General features: G+C 36.7%; 1 protein-coding gene across 2 annotated transcripts in view; it reads left to right on the top strand.

The window, feature by feature from the left end:
- The window catches only part of Zfand3 (zinc finger AN1-type containing 3), a 336281-nt gene that overhangs the window by 92646 nt on the left and 221403 nt on the right, over positions 1-22232 (top strand). For both annotated transcript variants that reach the window (XM_076858780.1, XM_076858779.1), the window contains one exon: positions 19155-19195. In XM_076858780.1, the coding sequence (XP_076714895.1) occupies positions 19155-19195 (41 nt within the window). The remainder of the gene's footprint in view (positions 1-19154; positions 19196-22232) is intronic.

Genomic DNA, 22232 nt, shown 5'->3' with positions numbered 1-22232 from the left:
TGCATCCCAGGGATGAATCCTACTTGATCATGGTGCACAATTTTTTTGATATGCTTTTGTATTCGATTCGCCAGAATTTTATTGAGAATTTTTGCATCCAAGTTCATTAGATATATTGGTCTGTAGTTTTCTTTCTTTGAAGTGATTTTGTCTGGTTTTGGGAACAGGGTGATGTTGGCCTCATAGAATGAATTTAGAAGAGCTCCTTCTTTTTCTATTTCTTGAAATAGCTTGAAAAGTATTGGTATTAATTCTTCTTTGAAGGTTTTGTAAAACTCCGCTGTATGCCCATCAGGTCCAGGGCTTTTTTTGGTTGGTAGTCTTTTGATGGCTTCTTCAATTTCTTCCTTTGTTATTGGTCTGTTTAAATTGTGAGTGTCTTCCTGACTCAATCTGGGCAGATTGTATGACTTAAGAAATTTATCGATATCTTCACTATCTTCTATTTTATTAGAGTATAGTTTTTCAAAATAATTTCTAATTATCTTCTGTATTTCTGTAGTGTCTGTTGTGATATTGCCTTTTTCATCCCGTATGTTGGTCACTTGAGTTCTCTCTCTTCTTCTTTTTGTTAGCATGTCTAAGGGCCTGTTGATCTTATTTATTTTTTCAAAGAACCAACTTTTAGTTTTTTCAATGGTTTTTTTTGTTTCAATTTTGTTGATTTCTGCTCTAATTTCAATTATTTCTTGTGTTCTACTACATTTGCTGTTGTTTTCCTCTTCCTTTTCTAGGTTTTTGAGGTATAGTGTGAGCTCATTTATTTGTTGATTTTTTTAAAATATTTTTTCAGTTGTTGGCAGACCTTTATTTTATTTATTTATATTTATTTTTTAGTATTTGGCGGACACAACATCTTTGTCTGTATGTGGTGCTGAGGATCGAACCCAGGCCGCACGCATGCCAGGCGAGCGCGCTACCGCTTGAGCCACATCTCCAGCCCGATTTTTTCTTTTTTTGAGGAAAGAACTCCAAGAAATGAATTTCCCTCTTAGAAATGCTTTCATTGTGTCCCATAGATTCCAGTATGTTGTGTCTTCATTGTCATTTGTCTCTGAGAATGTTTTGATTTCCTCCTTTATGTCTTCTGTAACCCATTGATCATTCAGTAGCATATTGTTCATTTTCCATGTGATGTAGGATTTTTCCTTCCTTCTTTTATCATTGATTTCCAGTTTCATTCCATTATGATCAGATATGGTGCATGGTATTATCTCCACGCCTTTATATTTACTAAGAGTTGCCCTATGGCATAATATATGGTCTATCTTTGAGTAGGATCCATGTGCTTCTGAGAAGAACATATATCCACTTGATGATGGTTGATATATTCTATATATGTCGGTTAAGTCTAGGTTATTGATTGTGCTATTGAGTTCTATAGTTTCTTTATTCAGCTTTTGTCTAGAGGATCTGTCTGATGGTGAGAGCAGTGTGTTGAAGTCACCCATAATTATTGTGTTGTGGTCTATTTGATTCTTGAACTTGAGGAGAGTTTGTTTTATGAATGTTGCAGCTCCATTGTTTGGTGCATACAAATTGATAATTGTTATGTCTTGTTGGTGGATGGTTCCTTTTAACAGTATATAGTGTCCTTCTTTATCCCTTTTGATTAACTTAGGTTTGAAGTTGATTTTATTCGATATGAGTATGGCCACTCCTGCTTGCTTCCGAGGGCCATGTGAGTGGTATGATGAGTTGCGCGGACAGCGGGTGGGCTGTCGCCAGCGGGCGGGTGATCTCTAGTCGCCCAGTCGCGGGGTCGGTCGCCGGCGGGTGGGCGGTCGGTCTCCAGCTGCCCAGTTGCGCGGACAGCCGGTGGTTGATCGGTCGCCGGCTGCGTGCAGTCTGCAGCCACCCAGCCGCAGGGGCAATGGGCCGGCTGTCGCCTGCGGGCAGGTGATCTTCAGCTGCCCAGTTGCGTGGGCAGCCGGCTGGCGATTGGTTGCTGGCGGGCGGGCGTGCGGTTTCCAGCTGCTCAGTCGCAGGGACAGTGGGCCGGCCCTCGCTGGTGGCCGGGCGATCTCTAGCCACCAAATCGCAGGGGCAATGGGCCGGCTGTTGCTGGTGGGCATGCAGTCTCCAGCCCCCCATCTGCAGGGGCAATAGGCCGGCTGTCACTGGCGGGCATGTGGTCTCCAGCCACCCAGCCTCAGGGGCAATGGGCCGGCTATCGCTGGTGGGCATGCGGTTTCCAGCCACCCAGCCGCAGGCTCAATGGGCTGGGTGTCGCCTGTGGGCAGGCGGTCACCAGCTGCCCAGTTGCAAGGGCAGCCGGCGGGCGATTGGTCGCCGGTGGGCGTGCGATTTCCAGTTGCTCAGCCGCAGGGGCAATGGGCCCGCTGTCGCTGGTGGTCGGACGATCTCTAGCCTCCAAAACGCAGGGGCAATGGGCCGGCTGTTGCTGGCGGGCGTGTGGTTTCCAGCTGCTCAGTCGCAGGGGCAATGGGCCCGCTGTGGCTGGTGGGCGGGCGATCTCTAGCTGCCAAAAGACAGGGGCAATGGGCCGGCTATTGCCGGAGGGCGTGCTGTTCCCAGCTGCTCAGTCTCAGGGGCAATGGGCCTGCTGTCGCTGGTGGGCGGGCAATCTCTAGCTGCCAAGTGGCGCGGTCGCCAGCGGGGGAGGGGGGGACTCCAGTCGCCCAGACGGGAGGGCCTGGCCTCTAGTCCCCTGGTTTCTCCTGCTAAACCAGATTTCCCCCAGATTTCCCCTGAGTGATGCAGGTCAAACTGTACTTTGGGACTGCCATTTGTTGGGAGTGGAGGGTAAGTATTGAGAGCCCCAGCACTCTATTGTTTTGATTTTTTCCACTTGCCCCTCCCCCCATGCTGGCAATACAGGTTTCGTTTTCCTGCTGATGGGAGGGGGAGTTGAAGGTCGGGTGTCTCTAGTTTTCCCCGTGTCTTTATGCAGGCTTGCTTTGATAATCCCTCCCCAGGAGAGCCTAGGAGAGATTTTATGTGAATTCCCCGCTGTATGGGAGATGGGCTGAGTAACACGCACCTGTTTTATTGTTGTAATCAGTCGGAGAGTGGCGGTGGTTATTTTGACTCTCCGAGATGGTGGCCTCTGATTTCCTTGGTGGAGTTTCCGTTGTGCGGGATAAAACTGTACCGCTTCCTTACCCGTCTGAAATCCCGAACTCAGCCCGGGGCTCCGAGAATACTCAGGCAGCAGGATTCCACAGAATCTGCAGCAATGTTTCTCCCTGCTTGCTTGCTGGTCGCTTCTCAGCGGCTCCCTGCCATCTGTAGCAGCTGGGCGGGCCTCGCGGATCACTCAGCCCGGATCTCCGGTCGCACGGTTGGCTCGTGTATGAGACTCAATTACCGGATCTTGGTGCTGGAAATCCTTCCTCTAGGTTTCGGTGCACCCCCAGTTTGCTGTAAGTTCCTAACAAGATAGTTTTTTGTCGTTCTAGCTCGTTATTCACCCGCGCAGTGGCGCGGTACACGGGGTGTGATGCACTCTATTCGCAGCCATCTTGGCAGTCCCCCTATTTTGTATTTTATTTAGAGTTAGGGTTTTACTGAGTTGCTTAGAGCCTCACTGTTTCTGAGGCTGGCTTTGAGCTTGAAATCCTCCTGTCTCAGCCTCTGGAGCTGTTGGGATTACAGGTATGCACCATGGCGCCCACCCTGGCGCCGTGTTTCCATATACTTTTCACCTAGGTTCACTGATTGTCGCAGTCTGGCTGGGCACAATTCAGGAGCCACTTGTCAAAAGAAACTAATTTTATTTTTAGAACCACACACGCCAAACAAAACAGCTCCTCAGGAAAAACCCTCAGAGCCCAACTACCACCACCGGCTTCCCACAAGCCACTCCCCCTACCACCAGCCTCTCCACCTCCCACAATCCTCCTGCTCTTGAGGCCGATTGGCTGGGTCGCGTGGGTGGAGCCAAAAAAGTCCCCCAATGAGCAGCTCCGTGGTCTGAAAGGGCAGGGAAACAGCCCAATGAGCATCACGGCAGAGGAGCCAATCAGCTAGATGTTGCTAGATGTTGCTGGGGCCGCTGTGAGCCAATCATCAGCTGGTAGTCTGAAAGGGCAGGGAAACAGCTCAATGAGCATCTCCAATGAGCATCACCACAGAGGAGCCAATCAGCTAGATGTTGCTGGGGCCGCTGTGAGCCAATCATCAGCTGGCAGTCTGAAAGTTTGCTGGGGCCCCTTCGGCTGTGGCTCTCAACAACTGATCATCATTTGCTACCCATGCTTTGTCTTTTAAAATGAATACATTCCCTTTCAAGCCATTTGTAGATGCCATGATACTTTGCCTATTATGTGTTTTAGAATGAGAACATTCTCAACTATAGTATTACTTATCACACTTAGAAATTAGAAAAATTTCATTATATTAATGTTTTGTAGGCTACATTGAAATTTACCCATTTGTCCCCTAAAGACTTCTATTAGTGCTTCCTCCCTACTTTTATAAGATGAAAATGATTTATGGATTGCCTTTGGTTGTTACTTTTCTTAGTTTCTTTTAATCTAGAACAAGTCCTCTGCCTTTTTAAATTTTTCTTGTCAATGAGGTTTGGAAGTGGCCTTATCTTACATTTTAGATTTAACTCTTTGCTTTCTCATGATTTATTTTGGGTTATACAGTTTTGGTAAGGAAACAGCATTAATGGGAGGTGGAATAATTTTAAATATACCAGTGATAAAGTTAAAAAGCAAATCAAAGCATGGAATCATAAAAACACCTAGGAAAAAATATAAAAATCCCTGATGTGCTTTATTATAGTATAAAACATGTAGATTGCATCAGAGTGAATATAATGTCAGGTTGTCCCCTACCTTGTATAGCAAAGTTTGATAATTTGATTAAGGTATTGAATGCCACATTCTAAAGGTATAACTTTTGAATATGTTAAGTAATTTGTAGGATGAAAGTTTGAAATTATAGTGTCTTGTTCTTCAGTTACATTTTATAAGTGTTTCAGTATTCTATTGCTAATCAGGGATGCATAGAATATTTTGAAAATTATATAGTTGAAAAGGTGCATGCTTGTAATCCCAGCAATTCTGGAGGCTGAGACTGGAGGATCACAAGTTTGAGGCCAGCCCCAGTAACTTAGCGAGACTAGGTCCATCCCCCCCAAAAAATGGGGGGGGGGCTGGGGATGTGGTAAAGTGCCTCTGCATTTAATCTGCATTGTCTTCCTTAGGTTTCTCTGCCTTCTAAATGTATCCATCCCATACCTTCCTTGCCTTGATAGGCTTCAGAGAGGAATTTAATTTGAATTTATTGTTGGTAGTATGCAAGGGTTGTGGAGAGGTAGATTTTGTTTTAGAGGTAGATTTTGTTTTAGAAGTTGCTTTTGATTTTAAAGTGATATTTGATTGCAGTTTAGTGCATATCAAATGGTGGAGAAAGTAATAGAATCTACTCAGAAGACTTTCTCAACAATAACCAACCTCATATATCAGTTAATTCACTCCCCTAAAGCAGATTTAATTACTTCTGAAAGTTAACAAATTTCACTTACAATTCACTACTTTGTGGGTTTTTTTTTTTTTTTTTTTAAAGCTTTGATGTTGCCTGTTTTTTCTCTGTATTTCTGAAACTGCTCATACTATGGTACTGTTCTCACAGGGGTAGTAGAATCTCAGGATTTTACACTAAGTCTGTAAATACTTCTCTTTCCTTCCTTGGGAAATGAGAATATGGTATGTCAATTATGTCAGTAATTGATGTAAACTTATTTGCATGGTCATTGTGTTTATGACTGGCCTGTTCCAGAACATGTAGTGGAAGTCTGTTACTCAGATTGATGAGATTGATGGGAAAGTGAAAAAATGTGTTAAAGCATGGAGTCCTAAAAATTACTTGGATTTTTAAATTTACAACATAGATGTACATGATTTGCATTTTAAAATGAGGCCTAAGACCTTTTTACACTTGTTTCCATATAATTCACACAATTAATACACAACATCTGTGATAACTTAGCAGTAGGTATGAATATGGCCTCTAGGACAGGCTGGAACCCTTGCTTTCTGCTTCTTACTAGCAGACAACTTAGGTGAGTTAACGTTAAGTGCCTCAGTTTCCCCCTTTGTTAAGTACAGACAATAATAATAGCATTGAGTTAGTAACTCTGAAACACATAGTAGTTTAAAATGGTTAACTCATTTAATCATGCTCTATTAGTGGCACATAGGTACCTAAGTATAAATTAATTAATGTCCAGTTTAGGTTCAATTATGAGACTGAAGACTTTTTTTTTTTTTAAGAGAAACTTCAGACTTTATTTAAAAAAGTGGTTTGGCTACTTTCTGGGGACTTATTATCGTAGAGACTAAAACCATCTGTGAATCAATCTGAGAGTATGTTTCCTAGATTTTCGAGAAGTTTTAAAATTGTAAAAAAATTTTTTTAATGTGATAAAAGTTAAATATATTGAATACTACTTGGTATTTTGACACATGTATATATTATGAAATGATTAAAGTAAGCTAATTAACAAATTCATTACCTCACCATTGTTTTCCACACTAGCTATAGTCACATTTACATTCCTATCAATGTATACAAGAGTTTCATTTTTTTTTTTACATCCTTACCAACACTTTATCACTTATCTCTTGACTTTTTAATAATAGCCATTTTCACAGGTATAAAGTGATTGGCGTTTCTTGGATAATGAGTAATGTTGGATATTTTTTCCTATACTCATTGGATATTTTGAGAAATGCTTTTTTAAGTTTGCTCATTTTTAAAATCTGTTTGTTGTCTTGTTATTGAGTTGTTGTGATTCATATATATTTTGGATATTAACTTCTTATCCTATGTATGGTTTGAAAATATTTTCTTCCATTATTTGTTTCTTTTCTCTTTTGATTGTTTCCTTTGCTGTGCATAATCTTTCTAGATTTTTACGATATATTCCTTAGTCATTAAGTTGTTTTGGCCATGCCTATCTGCCAGCATCTTTTTTTTTTTTTTTTAAATAACAACACATCTTTTAATCTCTTCAAAGTAATTAACATGAATTTCATAGAAATAATGCTTTCTTTTTGCATTTATTGGTTTAAGTTGTATCGGATTAAACTAATTACAGTAAAAAACAAATAGACATGATTAATTATGGCAAAGAAATATTTGGGGACAATAAAAACCCCTGGATTTTGATAGACATTCTCTCAACAGGTGGAAGTAGAAATGAGCCTGCAAATTGGAAAATAGCTCTGCTGTCTGAGAGATTGTTTGCCAAGCTTTGGTTATGTCAGTCCGTTTTCACGAGCATAGGTTAATGTAGTCAGTTGAGTGAGGTTGTCAAGAAAACTTAAGTATTTTTTTCTTCTCTCTGTGTTCTTTCTAAAAAGAGGATGATGCTATAGACATCACCTTATTATAGGTTGTGGTCTTGGGTCTGTGTTCTGCCAGCTTATAGCCTTTCATCTTATTTTTCTTGTGATGGTTTAGGTATCATATGTTTGAGAAAGGTGGCAAGTTCTCTGGCTATGAAAATAGACTGGCCCAACAGAATGAGTCCTTTTAAAGTAATTAGCCATGGTTCAGTACTAGCCCTCAGCCTTGGGGAATGGAACCATATACTCTTAAGTTGAATTCTGTCAGATGGGTCTGGAGCCTTATGGTTTTTTAATATTTCCACAGAGTCTTACATGGTGGCACACAGTATGCTCATAAGTTTGTGAATATCATCAATAGAAAACAGGATTGAAATTTAGAATAGCAGATAGTTTAGAAAGTTGGTGAATATACACAGTATGACATGCAGTTGGATCAGGACAAGATAATCATCTTAAAGAAAGTAACCAGCTATAAAAATTTGGTATAGGAGATAATGACTTTGCATTTTTAATCATAATTAAAATGTTGCTTACAGAAATCACAAAGCCATTATTTTACCATATTTAGTATTAGACCTTCACAGTCCAAACATATGAGGAATATCTCAGAAAAATATTCCAGAGTGAGCAGTTTGAAAAACTAGAAAGTAGAACTGTGCCAGACCATTTTTCAGATACTTAGCGTAGAAATAACAAAGGAGAGTTAGTAGTTCTCTTAATAAATTATATATGATTATGTTATTGTGTGATCATAGATTCATAGAATGTTAGAGGTCACTCATCTAAGTAATTCACTTTATTTTAACCCCAGAGCCAGGATTACACGTTTCAAGCCACACTTTTACAAACTCTCAGGCTATTGCAATTACCACTACCCCTGTAGCTGCCTGTGTTTTTAGACTGATGACAGAATTATAAAAGAGTCTACAACAATGGGAGTGGTATAAGTAAGAAATTAGAAATTCAGGATTGTAAGCACTGAAATATACAAAAAGAACCAGTAGAATCTCTGATGATTGTGAAACAAGGGGATTAAAAAAGATATACTCTTGAGTTTAATTCTGGTTCTCATTTCTTGCTCTAAGTTTAATAGTTCAGATTGATGACATGGAGAATTTTCTTTTGCAAATTTTAGCCAATCTTCTATTTGTGATGAATGATTAAACTTGTCGGGAAATGGAAATTTTGAACTTTGAATTTTAGTTATTTATATGTCAGTGAGCATTGGAGTGGGAATAAGAAAAGCAGTTTCTCTACTACTATCATTTTTCAACCATGTTCCAAGGTGGATATCCTCTCAATCCTTTCACAGTCTTCCTAAGAATGCCCTAGTAGACTTACCTAATGTTTAAATGTTTGGAATTTGAGCAAATGAAAAGTCCTGTTGAAGTTTAAATGACATTTATTTTTAATGTCAGTGACATTACCTTTATATTTAAAATCTTCTTTTGTTTGTATACTGGTATCCATTGCTTTGGCCTTCATATTTAGTAGATATTCTGTTGGCACTTGTATTTTACCTGAATGAAACAAATGAAAATGTCACATCATGTAAGATACCATTTTCCTTGAATGTTTTCCAGTTGCTTGAAAGTACCGAGTGCTGTTTTTTCTCAGCCATACGACTATTTAACCCTGTGGTTTGAACCGCTTATAAGTCTATCATCTTCCAGGCTTATGACTCATTTTCTGACAAAGAAAAATCTAATAACAATACTTTAGGCTTACTTTTCATCTTTTATTAAAGTTATTCTGCCTTTGATCTGATTTTGCATAAGTATGGATAAGTGAATATCTCTTTCACAAAGCCTGAATTTTCTTAATAAGAAAAGTACATAAATGCACATTTTATCAGGATGAAGCCAAAATATTTTTCACCTGGGTAGGGCAAGTGTGTATTTAGTTCTTCAAAAATTTTTGTGTAATCATTGTTGTAAAAATGATGGAAAATGCAAAGAGCTCTGCTTTGCTGTAGAAGAAGTGGTTCTTCAGTGTATTTAATCCATCGCAAATGTTTCATGGCCATTTAATTATTTTGACCCCTATTTTGAGAAAAGCATTCTGATCTCCATAAATGTAGTAACCATCTAACCCCATCCATTTGCAGAAGCAGCATGACTAGCCGTAAGAAAAACAAGGCTAGGGAATACCTCATGCTATTTCTCATATGTGTTTTGTTCTCAGTTTATTCTTAGGGTTATGCTCTCATACTGAGTGGTTGGTAATCTTGTTCGTATTTTCATAGCACTATTCCAAAGGCATTCTTCAAGTTTCTATGTAAAGTACTGTAGAAATTTTTTTCAAGGTAGTTTTGTACCAAAAATATGTGATAGAACTGTATTTTATGTGTAGTATGATCTTAAATGTGTAAATTAATTTTGACAAATGTATATACCTATGTAATCATCACCCAGATCAAGATACAGAAAATTTTCCTCAGTGCAGAAAGTGCCCTCCATTGATAAAGAATTCTGAAAAAATATTTTTATAAAATGGATGGGAATAAATGAAACTACATTTATCAACTGTATATTTTGATTTTTTTTAGTTATATCTGATAGCAATGAACTTTTTTCCCTCCTGTTTTCTCTACTATAAACGTGAATTCTGCTGTGCATTAGTTTTACTCTAATACAGAGTTTGAGTTTCCTAAACAAACGATCATGCATTTACATATGATAACAAAATGTAAGGCAGTCTTTGTTTTCTCAATAAGAACAAAATGTTCTTATTGAGAAATCTATTATGTTTGGGCATAACTGGTAAGATGGTCATAGCCATTGTATATACATGGTATGCTAGAATAGATAGTGTCATTAAGTTGAATATAGAAACTTTTAAATAGTTAAATTTCATCAACATATAGCTCACATGTGTGCAGTTCATGTACAGATTTCACATACAGTTGTTCACCCAGTTTATCCCAATGGTAACTGCATGTTTAACATCACCGATTATAGAAGTATTTGTACATGCTCCTCATAAAAATTTTAAAATACTCCATTTTCTATACTTACCAACAGATTTATTCAGACATTCCACATCTTTGTAGACATCACTTTTTACTATTTGCTAAAAATCACTTTTAAAGTTATTGACCATGTTTTTGAAAAAGTTCCCATATTCACTTATTGTTTCAACTTGCACATTTTCTAAGATAAAGAATAGATTTTGAACCTTTAAAATCTGTAAATGTTGCTGTCACTTGAAATTTTATCCTAAACCATAAGTATCCGTTCATGTAACCTTAGGAGAGTGGTCATAATTTTGATGTCATTTATGATCTTCTGACAACATTCAAAAACTTTTATTCCATTGCTTTCTAGATGATCTTCAAAGGAGCCATTGATGGCATTGGTGAGATTACTCTCCAGAAATAAACATTAAGTCTATGTTTAAACTGTATCTATTTATATCTGTATCTACACTGTATCTGTCTATGTTAAAACTCTCTCCTCTCTCCTTTTAAGATTTGTTTGGTGTAATGCTTTTGACAAAACATCCAACACTGGTGTTGCTTGATGTCCTTCCAGACTTCAGTGTTTCTGAACTTTTCCATCTCAGGTCTTTCACAGACCTTTCACAGACCTTATCTGAATAGATGATCTTAGGATAGTGATTCCTCTGATTTTGTCTTCCTTTTTTGAAACCCCAAATACCATCTCTGTGGTCATGACTACATGCCTGATTTTTGTACTTTCAGTTTTTTGAAGGCCTCCCCCGATTTGTGTTCATATTTAGCATAAATTAGTGCTTACTTAAAGGAGTCCATTGTAAAGTAATGATTCATTGTAAAGCAATTGCTGATAATTTTGGGAACGAAAATCTATTGTTTGGGCATAACTGGTAAGATGGTCATAACCATTGCATATACATGGTATGCTAGAATTGATAGTGTCATTAGTTTCTCTTGTGGAAAAAGCATTTTGAAAATATTTGAAATATGTTCAGTTCATTGTATTCCCTCCCTCCCTCCCTCCCTTTATATAAACGCTTTCAAATGCTAAAAATCCTAATTTCTTTTGACTATTGATGATCATGCTTCATCTTGTTTATAATTGTTGGATGATGCTGGACTAAGCTTTTAGTAATGTGTATAGAACCACAGGTGATCTGACTTGTTTTACATTTCTATATTTTTAGTGTAAGAACTTAAAAATACATAAAACCAGAGGCATATCCTGTGGTCTGCTCTCCTTCATTTGGGTGTACAGTATTAAAGAAATTATAATCACAATACCCCACCTGGAATTTAAATTTTTATGGTGAAATTACTTTTGAAAATAAGCAGTTTTAAAGTGATTCATACTGCTACACTTTAGAACCTATTATTTAGTACATTCTAAAAATGAATCCCTCTTATTAACAAGTCTTTTCCTTTTTAATATTCCCTTAAAAACAAAAATTTTGCAGACATTGTCTGAGTGATTTAGAGTGATGTGAAATAGTTCTGACAAGCTGGTTGCACTGTTGAAAGCTTCCTTTGTCATTCTCAGCTAGGATGTCATCTATTTGAACTGGCCCTTTTCTTGTTTGCTTGGGGTGAGCAGAGAATGATATTTAGTAGAGCTGTTTTCTGTGTCCTAGCTTGTGTAGGGATTTAGATTTTCTGACTGTAAATGTGTTAGGTGTCAGGCAGATTGTTCCTGGTCTTTAGTCTTGTAATTTTACCTCTAAGGCAACTGAAATGGTTTTAGAGTGAAGGATGCATTCTAGTTTGTTTTTTTTGCAACTCTCCCTTTACCACCCCTTATTCCTTCCCTTTCTCCTTCCTTCTGTTGATTTATCCTCTTCTCTTCTTCCCTCCTCCTGAATTAGTAAAGGAATTTAAGAACTGTGATTATTTTGCTTTTATAGAAATTAGAATTTTTAAGAAGAAACACAGGATTTTAAAGGAGTAAATCTCATTGTCTAGGTTTTTTTTTTTTTTTTTTTTTTTTTAACGGTCCATGTCTAATCTAGAGAAGAAACCAAATGGAAGAGTTGGCATGTTTATGTGTTGGTACTGATTTTTCTTTTTTATTCTCCTTTATTATTCTTATGCCCTAGGTTGTTTCTCTACTGCCCAGGGGAAAAAAAAGAGTGTATGTTGAGGAACATTGATAGGATGACAGGATTATTTTTTAATTTCTATATTTATATTAAAAAAGCTTCTCTGTGGGTTTGGCATGCATGTGTTTCCCTGGGTAGGTATAGATAATAATCTTGTTTATGTTAGAAAAATATTTTAATAGGACTTTTCTAGAATTCTAAGAAATTAAGAATGGAAATTCCTCGTGATGAATTATTATTCATTATTAAAAATGAGTGAAATTGAACTTTTTTTAAAACAAGAAGACACACCATTAAACAGAATAACAATTTTTACCACCAAAGATTTGAAAGTGAAAATACTGAATGTTGGTAAGGGTGTATGGGAAAACATATGTGAACTTTTCAAAATTTAGCCGTACTTAACAAAATCATACATTTCATCTAGTAAATTTTACTTTTCAAATCAGTTTTAAGGATAATCATTTAGACACATTTATGACCATGATTTCTGTCTATAAATGCTGACTGTAGCAACATTTATTAAGAAAAATAAATACTCGGGGAAAAGATTATTTTTCCAATATAAGCTTGCAACAAAAATAAAGTATTAATATGTACTAGATTATTATTATTTATATCTGTTATGTTATTTATTATATAATTATTCTAGAGCAACAAAACGTTCTTGAAGAATGGCACAAGAAATATTAAGTGTAAATTTAAAATTAAAAAAATATTTTTATCATGCATTTCTTTTAATTTTTGATATACAAAAGAAAATATATGACCATATAATATATACAAAGCATAATAAAATGAATACCTGTGAAATACCATACATTTTCACCAATACTGTTAAATATAATAAATGCTGAGTTGCGCATATCTATTTATAAAAATGAGTAAATATTTCAAAATGTTACCAGTTCTTGTTTTGGGGAGGTAGAATCGTAAGTGATCTTCAGTTAATGCTTAAATGTTTTTGTTCTTTTTCTATATTCTATATAAGGAGTATGTATTTGCAAATAGCATTAATTATTTATTGAGAGGATAAACAAATTAAACTGGTTTTTAACTTTCTACAATGTCTGCCACCTGTTTTCTCCTGAATGATAAATAATGTCAAGATATATAAATCTACTAATTATGAAATGCGTTGTGATGGAGCTCCTGAGCGATGATAAGTTGACAGCCATAGGAATTGTGGATATCCTATCATTTAGCTGGTGTTTAAATGATCTCTACAAAATACATTTAAAAATTTACTTGTATTTTTGTGATTCATATCTCTGAAAAAAAAGATTATTTTCTTTATTTAGCAGATATGCCTATTAAGTACAAAATAAGAGTAACCAAGAGGGTTGTTGAGCTCATCTTCTAGTTGTGAAAGGTAGTCAGCAAGCAAAGAGTCAAATGGTGAGATATCAAAGAATGATGTGCTGTGAGAGAAAAGAAGAGGGACTGATTTAAATTGGGTCAGGGGAAGGATACTGAAGAGGTTTGAACTAGAACCTGAATTACAAAAAGAGACTGCCTTAACAATGGTTTGGAGATAGAGAATGTGCCACAGCATGGACAGAAGCTCTGTAGCACATTCTAGGAACAGAAAAAAGACCATTTTGGTTGGAATGTGGAGAGTAAACAGGACAAAATGATGGTTAACAGTGGAAAGGAATAGGGTTGGCAGAGTCACACCACAAGGGGACTTCTAGTCTTTGGTAAAAAGTTTGAGCTTTACACTAAATGCAACAGGAAATTGTTGGATAGTGTTAAGATCTAAGTTGTTTTTACAAGATTATCCTGGCTATTGTATGGAAAATCCATTGTTGAAGGTCAAGAATGGGAATGGGGAGACCAGTTAAAAGTCATTAACTATGGCATAGGAGAGTTAGTGGTGGCCAGAGTAGAAGTACTGAGAAGAAGAGGAAATGCGTAGATTTCAAGTCTTTTTGCAAGAAGAGTGGATCTTGCTGTGTTGTACATGGGAAACTGAAGGAAAGAAGGGAATCAAAGGAGTTTGATTTGAGTGGCTTGGGGGAAGAAGGTGTTAGCATTTATAAAGGTGTATAAGAAAGTGTGTGAAACTTGAAGAGAGTTTGAGAATTCTAATTTGAAATTCTGTGTTTGCCCTCATGTTGCATGTTGGCATGTCAAATAGGCACATATGTGAGTTTGCAGCAAGGTGAAGAAGTTTGGGATGGAAGGTAAACATATGTAAATTTTTAGTCTAAAAGATACAATATTTAATGCCATGGGATTGCATGAGATCACCAGATGAGAAGTAGAGCTTATGAGGAAAGAATCATGGGACTTCCAGATAAATATCTTGGCAGTGGGGGAAGAACCAGTAAGGGAGGATGAAAGGGGACAGCGAGGTGGGAAGAAAATTAGGTAGCAGGGAGGGTAAATTTGATTTAGGACCCAAGTGACAAGAAGATAAAAGAAGAGTGTGTTTGGAGCTGGGGTTGTGGCTCAGTGGAAGGGTGCTTGCCTAGCACCTATGAGGCCCTGGGTTTGATCCTCAGCAACACAAAGAAAGATGAATAAAATAAAGGTATTGTGTTCATCTGCAACTATTTTAGTCAGTTTTTTGGCCATTGTGATGAAGAAGACCCAACCAGAACAACTATAGAAGAGGAAAAGTTTATTTGGAGGCCCTTGGTTTCAGAGGTCTCAATCCACAGACAGATGGTTCCATTTTGGGGGGTTTAAGGTGAAGAAGAACATCATGGCAAAACATTTTGGCATGAGAGTATGGCAGCATCTCACATGATGATCAGGAAGCAGAGAGAAAGATCTCCACTTGCCAGATACAAATATACACCCCAAAGCCTTGCCCCCCAGTGCTACTCCAGCCACACCCCATCTGTTTCAGTTACCACTCAGTTAATCCCTATCAGGTGATTAATTCACTGATTGGGTTAAGGCTCTTGTAACCCAATCATTTCTTCTCTGAACTTTCTTGCATTGTTTCACACGTGAGCTTTTGGGGGGAACACCTAATATCCAAACCATAACAACAACTTTAAAATAAAAATAAGAAGAGCGTGTTTTAGAAAGAAGAATAAGGTTTGTGAAGTGCTGCTGAGAAAAAATGAGATCAGAGAACTTTGTGTATTAATTTTATGAGGCTGCTATAACAAATCATTGCAAATTTAGTGGCATAAAACAAAATAAATTTATTCTCAAAGTTCTGCAGGCTACAAAATCTGTTAGGGGTGCCTTTGGGACTCTAAGGGAAAATCCATTCCTTGCCTCTGCTAGCTACCCCCAGTATTCCTGAATTTGTGATTTTTATCATTTCAGTCTGTTTCTATCTCAGTCTGTTTCCATCTATCTTAACATCACCTCTCCTGTGCATATCTCTCAACTCACAAGAACATTCTTGCCACTTTTATAAGAACACATAATGATGTCATTTAGAGCCCACATGGATAATCCAGGGTAATCTCCTCATTCAAAATTCTTAATTCATCTATAAAGACCTTTGTTCTACATAAGGTAACTTCTAGGGATGACAAATTTCAGGGATTAGGATTTGATGTCTTTGTGTAGTCATTATTCAACCTGTTACACATTGGTGTTAGAAACATAGAAGCTATTGGAGATCTCAAGAGTAGTTTTATTGTAGTGGTGGGAACAAAGAAGAATCGTATCTCTCTTTCATGCTTGCTTTCATATAGAAAGCACTATTTTCTGTCCCACGACTATGCAAATTGTTCATACTACTTTTATGTGGGTGATCAGTAGTTGGATGCCTGAGGTTAGCTTCAGGTTTCACATGTACAACACGAGAAAGGAACAAAGTTTTCAGAAGTTTCTTCTGCCAGTTATTTTGGTTTCATTGTTGTTGATCCCTGTGATCCAAATTGGCATTGTTCAGCAATGACCATTATTTTTATAGCCAAAATCTGGTTTATGTCATATTTAAAGCATATTTTGATTAATAATATCTGCTATATTAGTTCTTTTATAACCCAGTTGATCAGTATGTTACCGAAAGTTTCCTGTTCAGAATATGAAACGAATGTCATTTATATAAGTAGTGGGTATTTTAAATACATTGTCTGAAAAGAGATCAAGGAGAGTAAAAAAATGCTATTTTGCTATTTTTTTTCTTAACAGCTTTGTGAAACACAATTTTTAAATTTTTTATTTTTTTGCTACCAGGGATTGAAGCCAGGTTAAAACTGGCACACTTGGATCTGAGCTGCCCTCAGTTGTTTTTTGCAGGCTTTCCATGATTCCTGCTGCACAGTAGGGAGCAGCAAAGTGTTGTACCAATTACCTCTGGCTCTTTGAGACGCTGCATGGACTAGAGATAGTAAAATATCATATAGGACTCTGCTTCTCTGAGGGGGAGTTCTAGTTAACAAAGAAATTCCTTCAACCTTAGTTCTTCCTTGTGTTGGAACTGAAATGATTATGAGTGTAGGGGTGTGTGTGTGTGTGTGTGTGTGTGTGTGTGTGTGTAAGTAAGGGAGGATGGGGGTTGTGCTTCTGCCAGATGAGAGGTTTTCCTATCTCAGGGAGCTAACTTGATTAGGTCAAATCTTTTAACTGTGGGACCATTCTCAAAACCTATTAGTTTGGGATTTGTGTGTCCACTAGCTTCTATATTAGGGCAGAGGCCTGTGTTTTGCGTGGTGAAAAGAAGCTTATGGGCTTGGAATTAGACCAGATTTGTTCATTTACTATTTCTGTAATCTTTGTAATTTATATACTCTCTAGGAACTTCTGTTTCCTCCTTGGTAAAACAGTTGAAGGCATCTGGTAGTATGCCTACCATATAGTAATCATGTAACAAATGTTACTTGCTACCATTAACACATCTCTTTATCTGTTTATTCATTTTTATCCATTTATTGATACTTGATTTTCCTCATTGCCCTTCATGTATATTAAGCAAAATTCTAAAAAAAATTCACTTTTTGACATAGCATTTCCTCCAAGAAAGAGAAATAGATTCCCCCACCCCATCTTGCCACTCTGTGACAGTGACGGTTAGATTTTGGGTTTCATTATGTTGGAAAACAATCATAGTCATTAGGAAATACTTCCTGAAGGAGACTTTCTATAATTATAAAATTTAGTACATAGGCAAGAAGAAAGTTGACTTTCTGTAAGAAAGTTGACTCTTCTGTAAGAATGGGTCCACTTGGTAAAGTATCAAGAAAGGAAATAGCAAGGAGGTACAACTCTCCTTGAAGGCTCAGTTATTGGGAGTGGAGTTGCTGAGGAGTGAACCTGCAAATAGGTCAGCTTGTTCACCATGGAGGGTTCTAAGAGGTTTTTGGGCCAGCTGTGGTGGTACAACACCTGTAATGCTGACAGTTTGGGAGGCTCAGGCAGGAGGGTGACAAGTTCAAGGCTAGACTTAGCAATTTAACAGAGGCTCTAATCAGCTCAGTAAGATCCTTTTTTGTTTAAAGATGTGTTTAGAAGAAGGAGCTGTAAGAATGGGTCCACTTGGTAAAGTATCAAGAAAGGAAATAGGGATATTAACTCAACAGATGAGTCCTTATTGACAACCTGGCTTGTAGTCCCTGGTCTGCTGTGTGGTGTCAGGTGTGTTGTGAACAGACTGGATGGCCTTTGGAGGTAGCTCAAACTCCAGGCCAGACATCCCTCTGCAATTATCCAGCTATATTATGTCGGACAAGATGGTAACCTCTCAGGTTGTATGTTCTTGATTTCTAAGACTCTTCAGCTTAATAACATCTTGGAGGAGATGGGGGTAACATTCCCTTGTTAAATTATTCATAATGTAGCCAACTGTAAAGTATTTTCTAGTTACAGAAATGGTAATGTGATTAAAAAAAATTTTTTTTAGAGCCAGCTGTGGTGGCACATGCCTGTAATCCAGCCTCTTGGGAGGCCAAGACAGGAGAATAACAAGTTTGAGGCCAGCCTCAGTAACTTAGTGAGACCCTGTTTAAAAAGAAATAAAAAGGGCTGGGGAAGTAGATTAGTGCTAGTGATTCTAGGTTAAATCTCTAGTACCAAAACAAAACAAAAAATCCATTTTAGAAGAAACGCAATATGGTAATACTCATCTCTTGGGAAGATTAATAATATAATGTATGTTAAATGCCCATTCAAGGTGGTAGTCAATGAATTGTAGTTAATGTTAAAAGATGAAAGGGCATGAAAAATAATTTGAGAACATCTAAAGAAGAATTTTAAACTACAGGGTTGTAATGTGACTAGGAACTGAACTTGAATGAGAGAAAAAAGAGATAAAAGTTCAAGTAATATACCAGATGCAGTGGTACATGCCTTTAATGAGGTCCTAAGCAACTTAGAGTTTGTCTGGAAAAAAAAAATTAAAAAGGCTGTGGATATACCTCAATGATAAAGTGCCTATGGGTTCAACCCCAGCACCCCCACCAAAAATAAAAAAAGTTCTAATAATGTTACAGAAATCAAATGAGTATGAATAGAGGGTAGGTGGGACACATTGAATCCTGTGCTATCTTTTGGGCATATTATATTATTTCCAAAGTTATTGCTGCCCGAGCTGTTAGTTACAGCAAATGAAGTAAAGCATTGGTTAACTCACAGGTAAAAAATGAAAACCATATGGTATATTTACTTTTTGTGTTTTGTTTGTTTGTTTTTTTTTTGCGGGGAGGGGTGGCTAGTCAGGAACTTGTTACTCATTTATTAGTTTCCTGTCTGGCCAGGAAATTCTTTGCCTACATTTCAAACATCTTATGTTTTAATTAGATTGATACAGAATTTTTAGCTCTTCTTTCTTTCTTTTCTTTTTTTTTTTTTTTTTTGCCCCAGGTCCAGCAAGACTATGAATCTCTGTTCCAAATGCTTTGCTGGTAAGTGCAGAAAAGGGTTTTTTAAATTTATTTTTATTTTTCTTCTTTTGGCAAATATTTTTAAGACTATCTAAATCTTTTGGCGCTCTTCGTATTTATGCATGGGAGTTTGTTTTCTAAACTTGTGTGTAAAAGCAGTTTTTCCTCATCAAGGCGGTTCATATATTTGCCTAGGACTGTTGAAATAGTCTTTCCTGAGTGAAAATGAATTTCATGTTACTTGAACCAAACTTTCCTGTGTTTATTGTTGGTGTACAGTGGGATTATAAAAATGTGTGTGTTTTAGGCAGATAATATATATTCATCTCTGATCTTGATTTGAATGATTAATGGTGAATGTTGCTTTATCAATGAGAATACAAGAGGAAGAATATTTTCGAGTTGGAGTCAGAGAATCATGCTGAGTTAGCCCCTTCTAAAATCAAATCACTCATTGAAATCACCTTTGGTAAGTCAATCTTATTGGACCTTAGTTTCATCATTTGTAGAATGAGAGACTGGAGCTTGATTTTTGCTGGGGACCTTTTCTAGCCCCCAAAAACTGATTGATTGATTCCTTGAATTATGATCCTCTTCTTAGTGTTTTTTTTTTAAGAACTTTTTATCTAGTGATTTTATATAAAATAGCCAAATTTTTACTAATTATGTTTAACTTTCCTTCTTTATTCATTTTGTCAAAGGTAAGCAAAATTAGACACTAAAATGGTAAAGATAGATTTTATTCAGCAACACACTGTTGCAATAGAGAAGAATCATGAACTGAACTGAATTTCAATTTGCACAGAAGTGATAGGCTTTCTAAAGGGAGAATGAGAGTAGGGAGGAGATGAATTGAGCCTTGGTAGACTCAGAGAAGTGAAAAAATTACAAAGAGTTGGCAAAATATGCTGGTCATGCCATTTGTGCCTATTAGCTGTTAGGTAGAAATCAAAGTTAAGATTTTGTTTTCCTATAGAGACTGGGAAATAAAGAAACCTTATCCTTTTTGGTGGTTATATTTTAAAATAGTAGCTTTCAGGCCATTGAGAAAGACACTTCAGTTTTGTAGGAGGAGAAACATGTATTTCAGACTGACAGAGGAAGGATTCACAGTTGTAAACCCCTTTAAGTTAAAGCTGTAAGAAGGACCTGTCTTCAAGTTTTGACTAGAACAAACAGTAAATTCTTTTGTCAACCTTGAGCTTACAAAGGTGTAGACATGTTAAGGGAGGCCTAGAGTCATCCTAAGGATGCAACTTTTGGCTGTTAGTATGTTAGTGCTTACTAAAGTCTTTTAATGTAGGGGCAAGGGTGGATGAATTCATTTGTATTTGAATCTTTATTTAGTTTTTATAGGTCCAGACTGAAGCCTACTTGAGGAGGACTCAGAGTAGTTTAACAAAAGAGAGGAACAGTTTTCATATTTTCTTGATTATGTTCTTCGAGCAAATAAATAATCATAAGAGTTTTTGACCTTTTGTGCCTAGCTAGGGGATAGGTAGAAAGAAGTTGGGAGGATTGGGGAAGCTAGCAATTTTATTTGTTCAGTTTGGAATTTGTCAAATAGTTTTTTTTCTTTTCTTTTCTTTTTTTAAAGTAACCATTGGTAAGTTTTGGATTTTATCAAAGCACTACAGGTCAGAAGAAATGCTTCCTCACTGATAAGAGTTTAACTTTACAGTAAGTATGAAAGTAACAGTAAAAATGTATAGTAGACTGTATCTTCATAAAGAGATCTCTAATATAATTTAGTAAACCTTAACTTTGGGAGAAGGCTAGCTAGGCATCTTTAAAGAAGGTGTCTCATATCTTTTTTCTTTATTTCTTTATTCCTTCTCCCCCCAACAGCAATTACAAGGAATGACTGGGAATATCCTGTTTGTTGAAGCATCATTTTTTGTTCTTTTTGAAATTTAAAAGAAAAGAGATGAAATCTTAAAAATACATCTGTGGATGTTGTCTTATTGTACAGATAGCAAGAGTGTAGTGAATGCATTATTGTAGAAAATAATGAGATGTGGGCAAGACAACAAGAAGATAGCTTTGGCCAAAACCGCTGTGATCTTAAATGCTTTTAAAAAAGTATATTATAAAATGTGCAGTATAATTTAAAAGATGGAAAATCCCTTTAAAAATGGCTTTTTAATACTAGTCAATATGCTAATTAAACAGCTTTTTCAAGACTTCTTTTCAAAATAAATCTGTATGGTGAAAAATGAGTTTATTATCATGTTTACATAAAGTTGAGTGAAATGAGAAGAAGCTACATGTCTAAATTTTTGTTGATAGAAAGTTGTGGGTTAGGAACTGGGTGTTAGTGTATGATCAGCTGATCACTGTTATATGAGATATGCTGCCAAATAATGAACCCATGTCTCCCATTGACCATCTTCACTTTGATATTTTTCTCTTTTCTTTATAAAAGATTCCTGGGCTTGTGTGAGTTTAGAGGAAGGGAGTAAGGAAAGTGAAATTAGTATATAGACAACTAGACTTCCTTTAAAAAAAAAAATCCACTGCAAATATTATATCAAATAATAGTGTTTTCTTAATATTGCTAGAATGAGATGTGACTGTGTTAGACATTTTTATACATGTAGAAGAGTTCAACCAGGATAAAGTTGCTAAAGGGTCACAGCTCAACTAAAATTCCTCTCTTTGAAATGAGAGGGTATTATTTTTACTTTCATTTTTTGACGTACTTAACTTGAACCCTGGTGTGGCCCCTGTTAACATTTAAAGGATAAAATCATTTAAAGTTAGTTTGATCATAAATGCATAGTATTCTTATTTCTTAAAGTTCCCTCAACTCTAGACTTTTTCAAGATTTTCTAATGCCAGGATCTCTAGGATTTTAAAGGCAGTATTCTTGGTGAACACTAGGGAAGAGCGTTATGATTTGAGGAAAATAGATTTAAAATGCCCTGTATTTTTTTTTTTTTCCTGATACTGTTAGTCTTTTACAAAAAGATGGGGAGAGGAGGGAAAGAGAAGAGTTAATTTTACCATATTATTTTTTTCCCAATTTCTTTAAGAATTCCTTTTTGCTATTTTTCAA

The sequence above is a fragment of the Callospermophilus lateralis genome, chromosome 6, assembly GCF_048772815.1.
Source record: "Callospermophilus lateralis isolate mCalLat2 chromosome 6, mCalLat2.hap1, whole genome shotgun sequence".
Classification (NCBI taxonomy): Eukaryota; Metazoa; Chordata; class Mammalia; order Rodentia; family Sciuridae; genus Callospermophilus; species Callospermophilus lateralis.
The sequence above is the reverse complement of the archived record's forward strand: the minus strand, read 5'-3'. Positions and strand labels throughout refer to the sequence as shown.